Here is a 15941-nt window from a genome sequence, read left to right on the forward strand (position 1 = left end):
ATGTACACAAACTCCTGTAACACCGCTACCCTGCTGAAGAAAAACAAACAAACAATGGAAACATCACAAAAACTTTTATGGTTTCCACTACAAATACCATTATAAACCATCAGATAACCATTAAAACCCTTACCATATTGGTCCTTAATTTTATCCACTAGACATAACATGCCACCAATAGAAGGTAACAAATGACCAGTAAAGTCCCACAAGGACCATTACAGTTTCCATTAAAACTAATACAATTCCCATTATAACCATTAACATTATTGGTCCTTATTTTTATCCACTAGACATAACATGCCACCAATAGAAGGCAACAAATTAGCCGTAGAGACCCACAGGGACCATTACGGTTTCCATTAAAACTAATACAATTCCCATTATAACCATTAAAACCATTACAAATTCTATAAGGGTTTCTTTTTTTGTTGTTTGTTTTCAGCAGGGTAGACATGCATTTGTACAACCGGGCCACACAACCAAAGAATATTTAAAATGTCATGGCGCCACCCAGTGTTCATTTTGGTTCATTTCCACTTTGACACAGGATGTAGAAGTCTTCTTTAGGTGTACAGACAAAGGGACTGCTAAAATTGTCTGTTTATTAAATAGTGAATATTACTATCCCTTCGTCGCGGGCGGTTTTATATGAACTCCACTATATCTGTTTTGATAAGAGTCGGTTTCAGCGTGATTGGGCGTGACTACTGCTTACGTTTAACCTGGAAGCGTCGGTGCTGATTGGTCCGATTTCACGTCAATCATTATGCTAACACAAGCTTGAGTGCGTTGGCCGTTCGGGTGTGATTGAGCGTTCTGTGGTCATGTTGTGAGCACTGAACCGGTTTGTTATAATAAAGTACTCAGTAGTAGTGTAGCTGTGATCAAAACAGGAGTATGAAATGGGCTCGACCAGCTCCGACATGACTAAAATACCAAATGCGGAGGATTTAGTGCGAGAAACTGGTTGTAAGTTGTGGATTTTATTTTTCCTCTGTTTGTTTGTTTGTTTATAATGCATAACTGTTTATAGTCGGATATAAGCTGCATACCTGTGAGCTATACCGTCCTGTAGGGTAAAGCCTATTTAAGAAATATTTGATGAGAAAATTCCTTTTTCTTACATTTTAACTAAGCTTGAGCTTCTGTTATTAATGCTTGTTCTGACATGTAGCGTTTTGTTGTTGAAAAAGGGGCAGGACAAAGAGAAAGTTGTTAGGAGAGACTGGAGCAGGTGGAACAGCAGTCATTAATCAACTGGAAATTGTTTTAAATCCAAACACAAGTAAAGACACTGTACTGCTCACTTGTTGATGAATAAAGGAGTTGGTATGTCCAGGTTTTTTAAGCAACACCTATATTATATCTACCCTCACTGGCCATTTTATCAGGTAATCCATGCAGGTGTATAACTACTGATTTCAGGGACGGCTGCTGTACCTGGCTAGAAGGGAAGAGCAATTATTTTGGACTTTTGTGGAACCAAGTACAACAGCACCACTGATGGTTGTACGAACAATGCACAGATTGGTATGAAGCAGTAAACCTTGGCCTGATTTCTTTCTAACCCAGGCTGTAGATTCATGCAGCCTGTCATGATCAGTTAATGAACCAGAGTGAAACACCTGCTAGATGGCATCTATGTTTGACCTGATGTTTTTCATGATCGAGAAGGTGCATGTGAAATACAGTCACGAGGCATGTGTGTAATGAAAGTGGATTGTTTACGCCATTATCCAGTCCCTCCAGGATTTTGCGATCGCAGAAATGAACGCAAAACCGAGCAAACTTTGCGATATTCGCAGGAGCTTTCAATTTTTCAGAATTACCACAGATATTTACTACAGGTTTGGTCCAAGACATGTTGCGTGACATCATCACAACGCACGTTCAGCCGAAGCCCTCGTCGAGTCACGTGTGTCGAACATGAGTACAGCTTAAAAGTCTCATTTACCAACAAAAATCACTGCGAAAGACCGTGCAATTTTGCGCAATTCAAGTAGTTTTCTGCAAATAAAGCACAAAATAACGATGCCAGTTGCAGTGCAAATTTTGAAAAAAGCACCAATTGCACAAAAGGATGGACAACAGAAGTGGCTTTTGATTAGAACAAAGTGGTTACGTCTTTTCTGAACATTCAGAGGAAAGACAGCATGATTCCAGTAGAAAATTAGTGGCTTGAATCACCTAAAAATTAGGACTCTCAAATTCTGCTGCTTATCTGTCTATAAGAGTGTGTGAGAGATATACTTTGCCCCATATCACACTTCAGACTTATTATGCCTTCAATTAAACCTTGTGATATAATTCACTGCTCAAACATAATAGTTTACTGTCAAACTATCTGTTAAATATAGCTTTGGGCCCTGCCATCTCCTGTAATATCACAACCAACCATCACTCACTGACTGTAGTTCACCCACCACTGATCAGATTTTTTTTTTGAGTAGATCACTCTCAGCACAGCAGCGACCATGGCATGATAGTGTGTGTGGCTGGTACAAGTTTATCAGGTTTAGCAGGACTTCTGGGGGGTTTTAAACACCTCACTATCACTGCTGGATTGGGAAGAGTCCAAGGAAGAGTCCCTGGAAGAACACGGTAAATCTAGGTCAGTATTTTAAAATCTCAGCACAGTGCTTCACCTGTGGCACTCGTACCAGAGCAAGTCGATGCTGACTGACAAAGTGCATAGCAACTGATGGGTTACAAAACAAGGACATGAGACTGAGGTGTGCTGACGTACAAGATTGCTTTAGCTGCAACTGCTAAAATAGTAATACAGAAATACAATTAAAAAACAGAAAACTAAATGCTAATAATATAGATACATAAAAAGAAATAAACAAACTCTACATAAAGTAATTTGAGTATTTGTTGAGTTTGCATGTCAGAGAGAGTATTTTTATACCACAGCAACTTGCCAACAAGTACAATTTTTAATTTATTAATGAACAACACATAGTGCTTTTTGTTGTCCATTTAGCTTTCAGGACACTTTTGTTTACTTGTCACATTAACTTAAAGGAAGGGAAGAAAAAGGAGTTCCAGGTGACTGTATGTAGCTGCTATAACATAAGTAATAGCAGGAACTAACCTACATGTCCTATACCTAGGGCTGGACGATATGGCCAAAATGTATATCACGATATATTTCTTAATTTCAGTCGATACGATATAATTCCGATATTGATATGAACAATATAAATCCTCAGAAAAACTGCCAAGGACGCCCACAACAGATGTCTGTACCTTCAAACTTCTGTAAACTTCTCCTCCTATAAAACTATATAGTAATTTAGAAATAAAAATGGCACAAATAAATGAACCTTTTATTTGAATTTAACCTTCATACAAACAAGAAATGTGAAATCACCGTCAAATAAACATAAAACTCTCACCTTTGTCAATATTAATATCTTTCACTTTAAACTACAACATAGGCTGATTATTTTATTCTTATAGACTGAAATTAAAGTGCTTCAGCCAGGATAAAAAAATATATTAAAAATGCTCAGAGTTGCTGAAGAAAACAGAAAAAGTGTGAGCAATAACAACTACACATGTTGCTGGGGCAGGGACATTGTTGGGGGTTGATGACACCCTATGAGGTTTCTGGCAAGAAATACAAGCTGGTCTACATCATCTGGCTTCATAGATGCCCTTTTACATATGACAATATTGCCACCTGTACTAAAAACCCTCTCAGAGGGGGAGCTTGTGGCTTGAATACACACATAATGTTTTGCCAGTTGGCTTACTCTGGGGAAGTTCTTATGAGAGACTTTCCACCAATCCAGAACATTTGAGTCATTGTCAGCATCTGGAGACAGGAGCTAGTTGCTGAGCTCCCTCTCAACTGCCTGCTGTACACTCAAGCCTTCTGTGTTGGTACTGGTGGACCTGTTTGGGGAAAAAAAGCTAGTCAGAGACCGCTTTGTTTTCTTGGCTGGTGTCACTGCTGCAGAAGCATCTCCCATGGCTTCTTCTCTGGACTCCTCTTCCCTTACCACAACAGCTCTCTCTCCCTTCAGCATCTCCAACACAGCTTTCTCTTTGATGTATTCTCTGTTCTCCTCCTGAGTGTACTGAAGCTTGAAACTTGGACCAACGAGGCATGCCATGTCAAGTAGATCATCCGTGGCTGGGTCATCATACTTTTCATTCAGGTATCCTGTCACTGTTGTTTTTATGGTCCTGGTGAGGTCTGTGTCATCCTCTGCTTCCTTCAAGATAGAGGTGTTGAAGAGATGCATCACTGGTTTTAGGAATGACACACTGACATAGGACTCACCGGACAAGGCATCAGTGAATTCAAGGAGCGGGCTTAGAGCGGCATCTATAAGCTCTAAAACGTCCACATCTTGCCAAGTAGGAACCAGCGACCTGGTCTTCTTGTCTTTTGAGAGGACCTCTGTGATGGCCCTTTTCTGCTCCAGAACCTGCCTCACCATTTGTTGACGGGAGCCCCATCTTGTTGGGGTTTCACGGATGAGCTTGTGCTGTGGCAAGTGATACTCCTCCTGAGCAGCTGCAAGGTCCCGTTTCTTCTTCCAGGAGTAGGAGAAGGCAGCCACCTGTTGTCTTGGTGAACTTTCTCTGTACACAGAGAGAGAGAAAAATATTGCAATATGTAGTTCTCATTTGTATTTTAACTTAAAAATTTGATTTATTTATATTATTCTTACAGCAAAATCACAATTCTTCTGCTTATGTACATTTTGTTGTTTTTATTTCACACCTGATTTGGCAAAGTAAACATGTTTCCATGCCAGTAAAACACCTTTGAATCTTATTAATATAACTGCTGTATGTATAAATCCATACAAATATGTATGTCTTAATTAAAGAATAAATGAATAGCCTATTCAGTCACTTAAACTGGGGGAATGAAATCACATGAAATCATAGCCTACACAACACAGAGCACCTCAACTCAAGTGTTTTAATTATCAAATCAAATGCACATTATAACACATGCTCAATGAACTTCTTATGACATGGCATGCAACAACCACATAGCGAGCATAACATTGTGTGAATATAAACATACTATAAACAAATATAGAGAATATAAAAATAGCTATCAAAAACATACAAGCACTGATAAGCTACATTTAGGTTAGGCCTATTTTGTGTTAAGCATATCGCCTATTTGTTACTGCAATGATTGTAGTAATATATCCTCATGCCATAAGCAAAATAACTTTACATAATACTCAAATGTATATTAACTGTGTATAACTTACCAATAGCGGAGTTCGGTCGGTGCCCGAATATTGTAGCCTTCTCCATGTGTTCAACTCGGCGGCTTTGATGATATTGGTCCCGCTATCTGTGGTGATGCAGACCTGGCGCTCCTCGCTGAGTCCCCAGGAGGCGAGCGCGTCCGTGGGTCCGGCTGCAATTGCTTCGCCCGTGTGATCCTCGGGAAAGTAAACCGTCTGGAGGCATAAACTGACAAGCTTCCAATCTTGGTCAATAAAGTGGACCGTCAGGCTCAAGTATGGTTCCGAGGTTCGGCTTGACCACAGGTCAGCTGTGGTCGCAAAATATGACCCTGACTAAAGTTGCTCCTACACCCTTTCCCTAACTTCACCGTAAAGTGTAGGTATAGCTGTGCGGGGAAAATATTTCCGGCCACGGAGCTATGGCAAGCCACTTCCATACCACTGAATTAGTCTTTCCTCTCTCATCGACTATTTCGTCTGCTTTCTCTTCACTTGGGGAAGCTCGCTCAGTCGCATTTGTATTGCGGTCAGGAGTACTCATTTTATAGCTAAAACTTGCCGTATTGGAGCTTAGCCTAACACTGCCGAGCACTGGCTGCGTGCCTGTGGTGTACGTCATCACGCACGTAGCTAATTGTGTTCTGCTCATTCTCCTCGGCTTGAATACAACGAACCGACTCCTGCGCCCTGAACGTCAGTCGGTGACAAATGTTTTAATGTATATAGAAATATCGGAAATGTGTTTAAAAATCATATCACCGTTATTGAAAAAATTTATATCGCGATATATATTGATATTGAATTATTGACCAGGCCTACCTATACACTTTACTTTTATTTGTTAAACAATAACACTTTGTGAATCTGTTTATTACTAGGCTTAGATTATATTAACGAGCTATTACTATAGGAACGATAACGTGTTTAGAACGAGCACATTAATATAAACTTATAATTTATGTAACAGTTATTGTCAGAGCTGTGCTGTTATAGAAACTTAATGAACATGTTCTGATTCACTAATTTACCCACGCTACAGTGTGTGTATATATATATAACTGTAATCAGTACACATTCTCTGTTGAAAGAAAAATTATTTAACTATTATTTGGGTGTGACATCGTAGCTCACACTCCATGTATGTGCTTAAAATTCCAGCACCCTCAATGCAAAATGCCTTCTCACATCCCCGTTACATCCCAAAATACATTTATATGAAAAAATATAAAAAGTGTAGATACTGTCATGGTGTATGTAATAAACCTGCACCCGAGTGTACGCTTATTAAATGAGACCTGTCCTGTATTTCTTGCAGTCACGCATGCACACCTTGTTCGTCTGTATGAGCGTTACCAATCTCTGGACAAAGGCAACAAGGGTCATCTCAGGTAAGATGCTTCAGATTCATTTATTTAGTTAGTAGTTAGTTGGCCAAAGTCTCATTAACCTACTTTTCTCAAAGTGCACAGGACTTTGCAGCCATAAAGGAGCTGGCCATGAATCCTATATGTGACAGAATAATAGGGGCCTTCTTCTCTTCAGGGTAAGAGTATCTTATCATGGCTTATTAAGCATTGTTTCTGCAACTGATATGTTTTTTATATAAAAAAGTGGTTTTGCTTTGCTTGTAAAAGATGCCACAACTGGGCAAATTGAAGTGCCAAACTCATTTTGATACATTTATGGCATTTGTCAGACACCCTAATGCAGGGCGACTTACGTTTATTTCTTTTATACATCTGAGCAGTCGAGGATTAAGGGCTCAAGGGCCCAACAGTGGAAGTTTGGCAGTGCTGGGGTTTGAACTCTCAACGTTTCGATCAGTAGCCCAAATTCTTAACCACTAAGCTACTGGTTTGTTTTGGTTTCACACGGCACATAACTAAACAAACCAAAAAGCAGAGTAGTGTTTGCTGAGGGATGTGTAAGGCTGCAAACATACTTGTAAAACTCTTCCATTCATTAGTCAGAAATATGGCAAGTGATCAAATAAATTACAGAAATAACCCGAGCACTGAGAACCACTGAGAAGTTATTTGGCTCAGTTTGTCAAATATAGCCCACAAAACAAAACACCCAGCACGTCTGGTTCACTTCCAAATGCTGGGTCCATTCAGGGTTGAACTGTTTTCTCGCTGCAGTTTGAGCTGCACAGGAATGCAATTACTGAGGTCTCACCTGCCCAAACAAACCGCACCAAGGGTTAAAGTACAAAGCTGAGGTGACATGCTGGTTATTTTTTATAATGAGGTGAGGCCATGAAGCTGTACTTAACTATTGGTAGCAGTTGTATTTACAACCTAAGCATGAAACTGAGCAGAAATATTACACTTCAGTCTGGGAATGACACTTAAAGTGTCAACTGGACTCACTAGCATGCACCACTTCAAGCAAATTCTCCAAGTGAATAGATTTTATTGCTTTTCCCACCAAAATTATTAACTGCAGGACGTGTACATTCATGCCGATGCTTTGCGGCCTCTATATTTTCAAACTGTTATTTCTTTATTATTGCTAAAGATTTTGCGCATGCATCTTTGGTACAGGAATTGTTTCAAATGACAGGTACCTTTCTTTTTAAACAATTATGTAAGTTTTTCTACATAAAATCTGTGTGGCTGGACCTAAATGAATATCACTTTCAGACAGGAAACCCTGGACTTCCCATCATTTGTGAGGATCTTGGCACATTTTCGTCCCATCGATAAGAACCGTTCCAAAGAGCCCAACTCGCCTGACCCCATTAACAGCAGAATCAACAAGCTGAAATGTATGTTTATGGCATTTCCTGGTAAAAGGAAAGAACTGCATGTTACCCTGCTTTTGAGGTATTTAGTTCCGGTGTATCTGATGTGTCTTTTAATATTCTCATTCTCATCTTAAATTTGCTGCTTATGTAGTTGCTTTTCAGTTGTATGATCAGGACAAGGACGGCAAGATTTCCAGACAAGAGCTCTTACAGGTCAGTGCACTTGAGTAATCTGTATGAGCATTGGATCTCATTTATCAATTTTTTAGTAAAGTTGTGTGTAAATGTTTGCATAAGTTAAACCGAACTAAAAATTTCTGCTGGATTTACAAAAGCTTCAGAAACTTTGGATTTCTTCATTCTCGCCTGCAAATGTTAATAAAAGCCAGTCACCCAGAAATTTTACGGCCGCATGCATAACACATCTGGTTGCATTTGGTCATGTCTTCTGAAGCGTAAATGTACAAACGCTCAGGAGCATGAGTACGGAATTTACAGGAATTTCATAAATACCAAATAGTTTCTGTAAAAGCTCATTCGAATTATTTACAAATATTTAGTTAGTATTCAGCCTGATAAACGAGGCCCACTGTTGTCATGGTGTCACTTGTGTTTCTGTGCTTAATAGCAGTTATTACATTTTATTAATAGTTATTTTAAGTATATACACTTATAACTTTTGAATAGTTATTCTTTTTATTTAAACTGCAATCAAAGTAAAGGACAGCTGAACATCATTGGCAGGTTCTCCAGGCCATGCTGGAAAGCCAGGTAACTCAAGACCAACTGGAATGCATAGTAGACCGCACTATCCAAGAGGCAGACCTGGACAACGATGATGCCATATCTTTTGAAGAGTTTCGGAAGGTAAAATATTACATTACGCATAACAGATGCACTGTTGGTGGCTTTAGTGATAATGTTTAGACTTTTAAACATGGGGACATTTCAGGCGCTCTTTTAAACAACATTGTTTTGTACATTGTTGGAGACTGTATATTTAATGTTACTACAGACCCACAAAGACTATACAATGTATGGAATAAAAAATGACAGACATGTTGTTATAGTTAAAATAATGATAGGTGTGTTACCATGTTGAAGTTGATTATTTACCAATAATGGGATGTCTAGAAATGTTTTCTTCCATTTTAACAAAAGCAGTTTGCCAACAGTTACAATTTATAGTTACATTTTATGTCGTAGATCTTACACGGAACAAGTTAGTTCCTGTTATCACTTGTTTTATGAGCGTTATAAACAGTCATTACCTCTTCATGTTAAAAACATAAAAAATGCACCTTATACTGTATGTTACTGAGAAACCTCAAAGTCTGGCATTCTGAAGATTTTCCTGTTCCAGAAAACTTAAAGGTACAGCTTTAACTTTGACTGTTACAAAGCACTGAACAAGGACATTAATATAAATCTTGGAGTCAGAACTATTGTCAGACCTGCTATTATAGAAAATTAATCAACCCAGTTAGCATTGCATTCAACAGCACTGTGGTATAAATAATATTAATGATTTCTAAGCATGTAATATGATGTGAAGCTGAGACTGATATGATGCTTTTTTAAAATTATTATTATTGACTTTTTTTTTTTGCATTAGTCTCTAGAAAAGGTCGACATTGACCACAAGATGAGTATCCGCTTCCTGCGCTAAAGCATGACGACCTTTCCAGAAAAGCTGAGAATTAAGTGTGGTCTTCAGAGGTATAGTCTGTTTCCACCACAGACATGGGGAAAAAATATTTGATAATATTTACTGGAATGCATTTATTTTTTAGGCCTACTGACAGCTGGGGAGAGTATGTATAAATGAATGGTATTTGGGAAAATGTGGTTTTTAATCTGTGTAATATTTGGTATAAGTATTTTTGATGTCTGACTTTGATTTAATTTCAGCTGGTTTTACTGTGACTATGCATGATTTTTTAAGTATGTTTGAGACTGGACTAGCTACTATGTTCATCTCACAGTTTCTGGGGTAAATGTAGCTCCTTTTCACTAAATTTCAGTTAGAGATTAACACAAACCGGAATAAATGAGTAGTGCAGTCTATACACAAAAGCTGTACCATTTATAAAACTGGAAAAATAAATCAGCATGAAAATATCTAAATATGTAACTGCATATTTGCTAAGGATTTCATGTTGCCTAGCCACAAATATGTTACTTATTAACAAGAGGTTTAGAAGACATGGCTTTTGTCAAGCTACCTCATTATTTGGTTAAAAAATACTTAAGATGAGTTAATAAAAAACTTCAGTTTACAGGGTTTTTTGTTTGTTTTGTAGTTCAGCTGTTTTCAGTTATATACTATACAACCGTTGCTCAACTACTTAACTGCTGTCTTAGAAAGCATGTGCATACCAACATGTGTATGCAAGTGTGTGTGTGTATATGTGTGTGTGTGTGTGTGTGTGTGTGTGTGTGTGTGTATATATATATATATATATATGAGTGTGAGAGAGAGAGAGAGAGATCTGTTTATTCATTTAATTTTTTGCATACAGATAAAACTACTGCCACTACAATTATCAAAAGGGCTTAATGTTGTTAAATATACATTTTTGTATACATTCTTCTTTATTCCAGGTTTTAGTATAATGAATTTGTATTTAATGCCTACCTCGTTAATCCTACTGATTTAAAGGGGTTTTATGTAACCATTAACAAAAAGATATAAACCACTTTTATTGGTTTCAGAAGCATGCTTGTGAATGCAGCTTTGGAATTTGTATTAACAACAGTTAAAAAAATAAAAATGCATTTGAACTTTGAAAAATATGTTTGAAGATTTGTAATGTATTTGGACACAGGAAAGAAATCCACTCACAGTTCACTCTGTGGCACTATTGTATTTGGGTTGTATTAAGATTTTTGCAGGGGTACAGTTACTCGTATATTAGAAAATGATCCGATATTACATATCAGTGAGTGGCAAAAATATGTGAACCTCTAAGATTAGCAGTTAATCAGAAGGTAAAATTAGAGTTAGGTGTTGTCAATCAATGGGATGATGATCAGGTGTGAGTGAGCACCCTGTTTTATTTAAAGAACAGGGATCTATCAGAGTCTGATCTTCACAGCACATGTTTGTGGAAGTGTATTTTTGTATGAGCAAAGGAGATTTCTGTGGACCTCAATAAGAGGGTGGTTGATGCTCATCAGGCTGGAAAAGGTTACAAAACCATCTCTAAAGAGTTTGGACTCCACCAATTCACATTCAGACAGATTGTGTACAAATGGAGGAAATTTAAGACCATTGTTGCGCTCCCCAAGAGTGGTTGACCAACAAAGGTCACTCCAAGAGCCAGATGTGTAATAGTCAGCGAGGTGATAAAAGAGCCCAGTGTAACTTCTAAGCAACTAAAGGCTTCTCACATTGGCTAACGTCCATCATCAGGAGAACACTGAACAACAATGGTGTGGCAGGGTTGCAAGGAGAACGCCACTGCTTGCCAAAAAGAACATCTGCAATTCAAAGATAATGTGGACAAGCCAGAAGGCTTGTCCACATGATATTTTTAAAAATATTTTGTGGACGGTTGAGACCAAAATAGATATTTTTGTTTTAAATGAGGAGTGTTATGTTTGGAGAAAGGAAAGCACTGCCTTCCAGCATAAGAACCCTGGTTTCTTGGTTTAGGCCTGTTTTGCTGCATCTGGGCCAGGACAACTTGCTGTCATTTGATGGAACAATAAATTCTGAATTATACCAGAAAGGACTTCTAAAGGAAAATGTCAGAACATCTGTCTGTGAACTGAATCTCCAGAGAACATTGGTCATGCAGCAGCATAACAACCCTAAGCACACATCATTCTACCGAAGAACGTTAAAGAAAAATAAAAGTTAATGTTTTGAAATGGCCAAGTCAAAGACCTGACCTTAATACAATAGAAATGTTGTGGAAGGACCTGAAGCAAGCAGTTCATTGAGGAAACCCACCAACATCCCAGAGTTGAAGCTGTTCTGTACTGAGGAATGGGCTAAAATTCCTCCAAGATGATGTGCAGTTGCTGCACAAGGGGTCACACCAGATACTGAACTCAAAGGTTCACATACTTTTGCCACTCACAGAGATGTAATATTGGATCATTTTCCTCAATAAATAAATGACCAAGTATAATTTTGTCTCATTTTGTTTAATTGGGATCTCTTTATCTAATTTTAGGACTTGAGTGAAAATCTGATGTTGTTTTAGATCATATTTATGCAGAAATATAGAAAATTCACAAACTTTCAAGCAATTCAATTTTATTTGTATAGTGCTTTTTACAATGGTCATTGTCTCAAAACAGCTTTACAGAAACGTATAAACACAGGATACAGATTTTAAGTGTGTTAATTTATCCCTATTGATCAAGCCAGTGGTGATGGTGACAATGAAAAAGCTCCCTAAAGATGAAATCAGGAAGAAACCTTGAGAGGAACCAGACTCATAAGGGAACCCGTCCTCATCTGGGTAACAACGGATAGTGGGAAGGCAAAAGAAAGTTTATTATGGTTTATACATTAAGTCTTTGTTGAACTATTCCACTGTTCAGTAAAGGAGACCTGAGTGCAAAACTGCATGTGGTAATTGCAGTTCCAAGGCCATTTTAGCTACCATAGTCCCAGCATCCACAGCGAGAATGTCCATGTGGAATTGAGGTCCAAAACATTTCATGGTACTTCAAATGGTACAATATTAAGCACCACTGTAACGTAAAAGCAAAAGACAGTAATAAAGGATATGATGAATGAAAAGATGGCATGGCAGGTATTCAGAATAAACATCCAATGGGAGTCTAGTATATAGGCACTACATTGCTGCATGACTAGTCATGGCTGTAACGATCACCTCGAGATAAGCAATGTCAATTTTTTTCTTCCATGTGGAAAAAAAATGTTAAAAGGAATGATACTATTAATTAAATGATTGTCTTCAAATATTAGCATCAAATGGCATTACATATGTTCAAATTGCAGATTTTTTCTGATGTAAAATTTTTTTAACCAAGACAAATCATGTCAGATCTTTTCCCACCTTTAATGTGATTATAGCAACCAACAAAATGCAAGTGAAAAACTACTAGAAATGTTTTAGGAAAGAAAAAGACAAAACTTAGAATAACCTGGTTGCATAAGTATGCATAAATCACCTTTTGCTTGTAATACAAATTTACTCTACCAAATTAGTACATCCTCATTTGGGGAATTTTATTTTTAATACTCTTACTTGCAAAAATGCTCCAGATCTATTAAACTGCGAGGGGATCTCCTGTACACAGCCCTCTTCAAGACCTTCTACAGGATTTCAATAGGATGTAAATCTGGATGCTAAAACATCCATCATCTTCTTCTGAAGCTATTCTTTTGTCGACTTGGATTTGTGCTTTGGGGTCATTCTCATGCTGCAAGGTGAAAGTTATCTTCAGCTGTCTAATAGAGGCTTGCAGGTTTTGTGCCAAAGTAGATTGGTATTTGGAGCCATCCATGATTCCCTCTATCTTGACTAGAGACCTTGTCCAAGCTGAAGAGAATCACAATAACTGCTATGTCCATATTTGGTATAAGCTTATCTGCTGAAGACTAAGTCATAGCATGTTATGTTCACGTTTATAACATTTTTAAATTATATTGTTACTCTTTGGCACCTATCTTCTGCACTACCTGTTATATCAGACACTTCCACACTAAAACTGTGTATTGTTTGGCGCTACACTGTCACTTACTGTGCCTGTTGTCCTGTTTTAGTAGTATTGTACTGTCCTGCGTTGTTAGCACACATCTGCACGTGTACTTTGTGTAGAATGTGTAGATGTTATTTAGTTCTGTGTTGTCTCATGTGGTTAGTGTTTTGTTTTATGTAACAGCATGGTCCTGGAGGAACGTTATTTTGTTTCACTGCGTACTGTACCAGCTGTATATGGTTGAAATGACAATGAAACCACTTGAACTCAAACTCCACTTGAACTCAAACTTGAACTCAGCACAATAGCAGTTACTTTCGAACACGAGTATGAATGTCTTTAGTTAATTCTGAGCACAATCACATGCCACAATTACAAAAGGGTGTGCATATTTATGCACTCAGCTTCTTGTAAGGTTTTTTTCCCCCACTTGAATTTTGTTGGTTGTTATTCACAAAAATCTGCAGTTTTAACAGGGGTGTGTAGATGTTTTATATCCACTGTAAATTTGTAAATTCCACTGCGATTTGTGTTTACTTTGAGTATGTCCTTAATCGGATTAAGGTAATTAAAAATTGCTGTTTACATGGCAGTTTCTTAATCAAAGTATTGTCTTAATTGGATTAAGAGTGGATTATTGTTGTCCATGTAAACGCAGCTACTAATCCACTCTTAATCTGATTAAGACCATACTCTAATTAAGAAACTACCATGAAAACAGCCATTTTTACTTACCTTAATCTTACTAAGGTCATAATCGAAGTAAGCAATAATCTAATTAAGACAGGTGGAGTACTCCTGTTTTAGTCGCATTATGGACGTGTAGTAGTGCCATGTAAACACCTTAATCACATTATGAACGTCGCGTGGGAGTTTTCACCGCATTTTGCGACAGGACACGATCACACACGGCAGTTTTACGGCGAACAAGAGAGTTCGGCTGTGTCCCAAATCGCATACTTTCCTACTATAGGCCTGTAGTTGGGAAAAATACATGCATCTCGGCTACTATATAGACGGTAAGTACGCGATTTGAGACACACACCACTTCAAGCAGTTGTCTATTAGCAGGTATAGCATGACTAATAATTAACTGCACTTAAAGCGTTCGTTTAAAAAAAATAAATAAATAAAAAATAATAATAAAAACCCCGAAACTGTATACGGTACCATAACGAAGACGAACTGTATGTTGATACGTGAAATTCTGGAGGGACGTCGGACGGCGTGGCGCGGTGACGTAATGACGTGTGCCGTTAATCTAATTATGTTCTAAAACAGGGGTGCCCACATTTTTGACTTGCGAGCTACTTTTAACAGGACCAGTCAAAGAGATCTACCTGCACAAAAAATGCGAAACATATATTTATTTATATATATATATACTGAGTATACTTCAAATATATATACACACACAATAATGTTAATGTACCTTGGATAACTGCATGAGCCCTTATGGCACACTACAATTCAGTACATTTTTGGTCATTACCTTACACTGAATAGAATCAGCCAGGGTTGCACAGTCCGGACAGTAGCTGCTGGTAGCGAGCCTCAAGCAGGCCTCCAAATGATGATCAGTCATTGTGGAACAGTATTTGGACTTAATAATCTTCATGTGAGGAAAAGGCTGACTCACATAAATAAGTAGAGCTAAATAATGCAGTCAAGGAGGTTGCACATTTCCTCATGTTTGGGTACTTTTCCACTGTGAGTAAGTTCCAAAACTGTCCATGAGCCCTGGCCTTCAGCTGAATGATACTCTGTAGTTTCAAAATGTCATCCTCCACTTCAGACGAGTTCAGGTGAAACAGCGTTGCAATTTTCGATGCGAGTGAATCAACCACAACATTGTCCCTAAATGGGTAGCACATGAATGGCTCCAGTAAAGCAAAGTCTTGAAAGAGTCTGTCAAACTCTGATTGACAGCTGTCAATCTGCTCCGTGTAGCGTGCAATGTTAAATTGCACTCAAGCTTTCTGCTGCGTCTCCAGATCTGACGCGAGATTTTGGAAGTTCCCAAAATTATGGCACTGCAGCTTTGAGGACAGAAGTTGTATTTTCCGTTTAAAGGCATTAACTGAGCTGATCATATTGACCACGGTTTTGTCTTTTCCTTGCAGCTCCAAATTCTCATTTAACATGTTGGTCAGATCGGTTAAAAATTCCAAGTCCAGCAGCCACTGATCATCACTGAGTTGTGTGTATTCTGCATGTTTAACAGCAAAAAGAAACTCCCTTATCTAAGGGATACTAAGCCATCTCACGGCAGT

The 15941-nt window shown here is 38.1% G+C and overlaps 2 protein-coding genes across 2 annotated transcripts; one reads left to right on the plus strand and one right to left on the minus strand.

The window, feature by feature from the left end:
* Positions 1 to 772: 772 nt before the first annotated feature.
* Positions 773 to 10777, plus strand: chp2 (calcineurin-like EF-hand protein 2). The gene is made up of 7 exons (XM_017490315.3): positions 773 to 972; positions 6550 to 6622; positions 6697 to 6777; positions 7880 to 8004; positions 8135 to 8196; positions 8728 to 8850; positions 9599 to 10777. The coding sequence occupies exons 1-7, from the start codon at positions 906 to 908 to the stop codon at positions 9650 to 9652; spliced, it is 585 nt and encodes a 194-aa protein (XP_017345804.1). The 5' UTR covers positions 773 to 905; the 3' UTR covers positions 9653 to 10777.
* Positions 3360 to 5902, minus strand: LOC124629093 (uncharacterized). Its single transcript, XM_047161367.2, has 2 exons — positions 5253 to 5902; positions 3360 to 4602 (listed from the first exon to the last, which is right to left on the minus strand). Exon 2 carries the CDS (start codon positions 4455 to 4457, stop codon positions 3840 to 3842), a length of 618 nt encoding a protein of 205 aa, XP_047017323.1. The 5' UTR covers positions 4458 to 4602; positions 5253 to 5902; the 3' UTR covers positions 3360 to 3839.
* Positions 10778 to 15941: the final 5164 nt, after the last annotated feature.

This window comes from Ictalurus punctatus, chromosome 17, assembly GCF_001660625.3.
Source record: "Ictalurus punctatus breed USDA103 chromosome 17, Coco_2.0, whole genome shotgun sequence".
Lineage (NCBI taxonomy): Eukaryota > Metazoa > Chordata > Actinopteri > Siluriformes > Ictaluridae > Ictalurus > Ictalurus punctatus.

What these genes read in the sequence shown, in the direction of transcription:
- chp2 (XM_017490315.3), top strand. Translation starts at nt 906, where the DNA reads ATGGGCTCGACCAGCTCCGACATGACTAAAATACCAAATGCGGAGGAT. An exon ending in TTTAGTGCGAGAAACTGGTT is followed by an intron (nt 973 to 6,549) that starts GTAAGTTGTGGA and finishes TATTTCTTGCAG; the next exon opens with TCACGCATGCACACCTTGTT. An exon ending in GGCAACAAGGGTCATCTCAG is followed by an intron (nt 6,623 to 6,696) that starts GTAAGATGCTTC and finishes CTTTTCTCAAAG; the next exon opens with TGCACAGGACTTTGCAGCCA.
- LOC124629093 (XM_047161367.2), bottom strand. Translation starts at nt 4,457, where the DNA reads ATGGTGAGGCAGGTTCTGGAGCAGAAAAGGGCCATCACAGAGGTCCTC.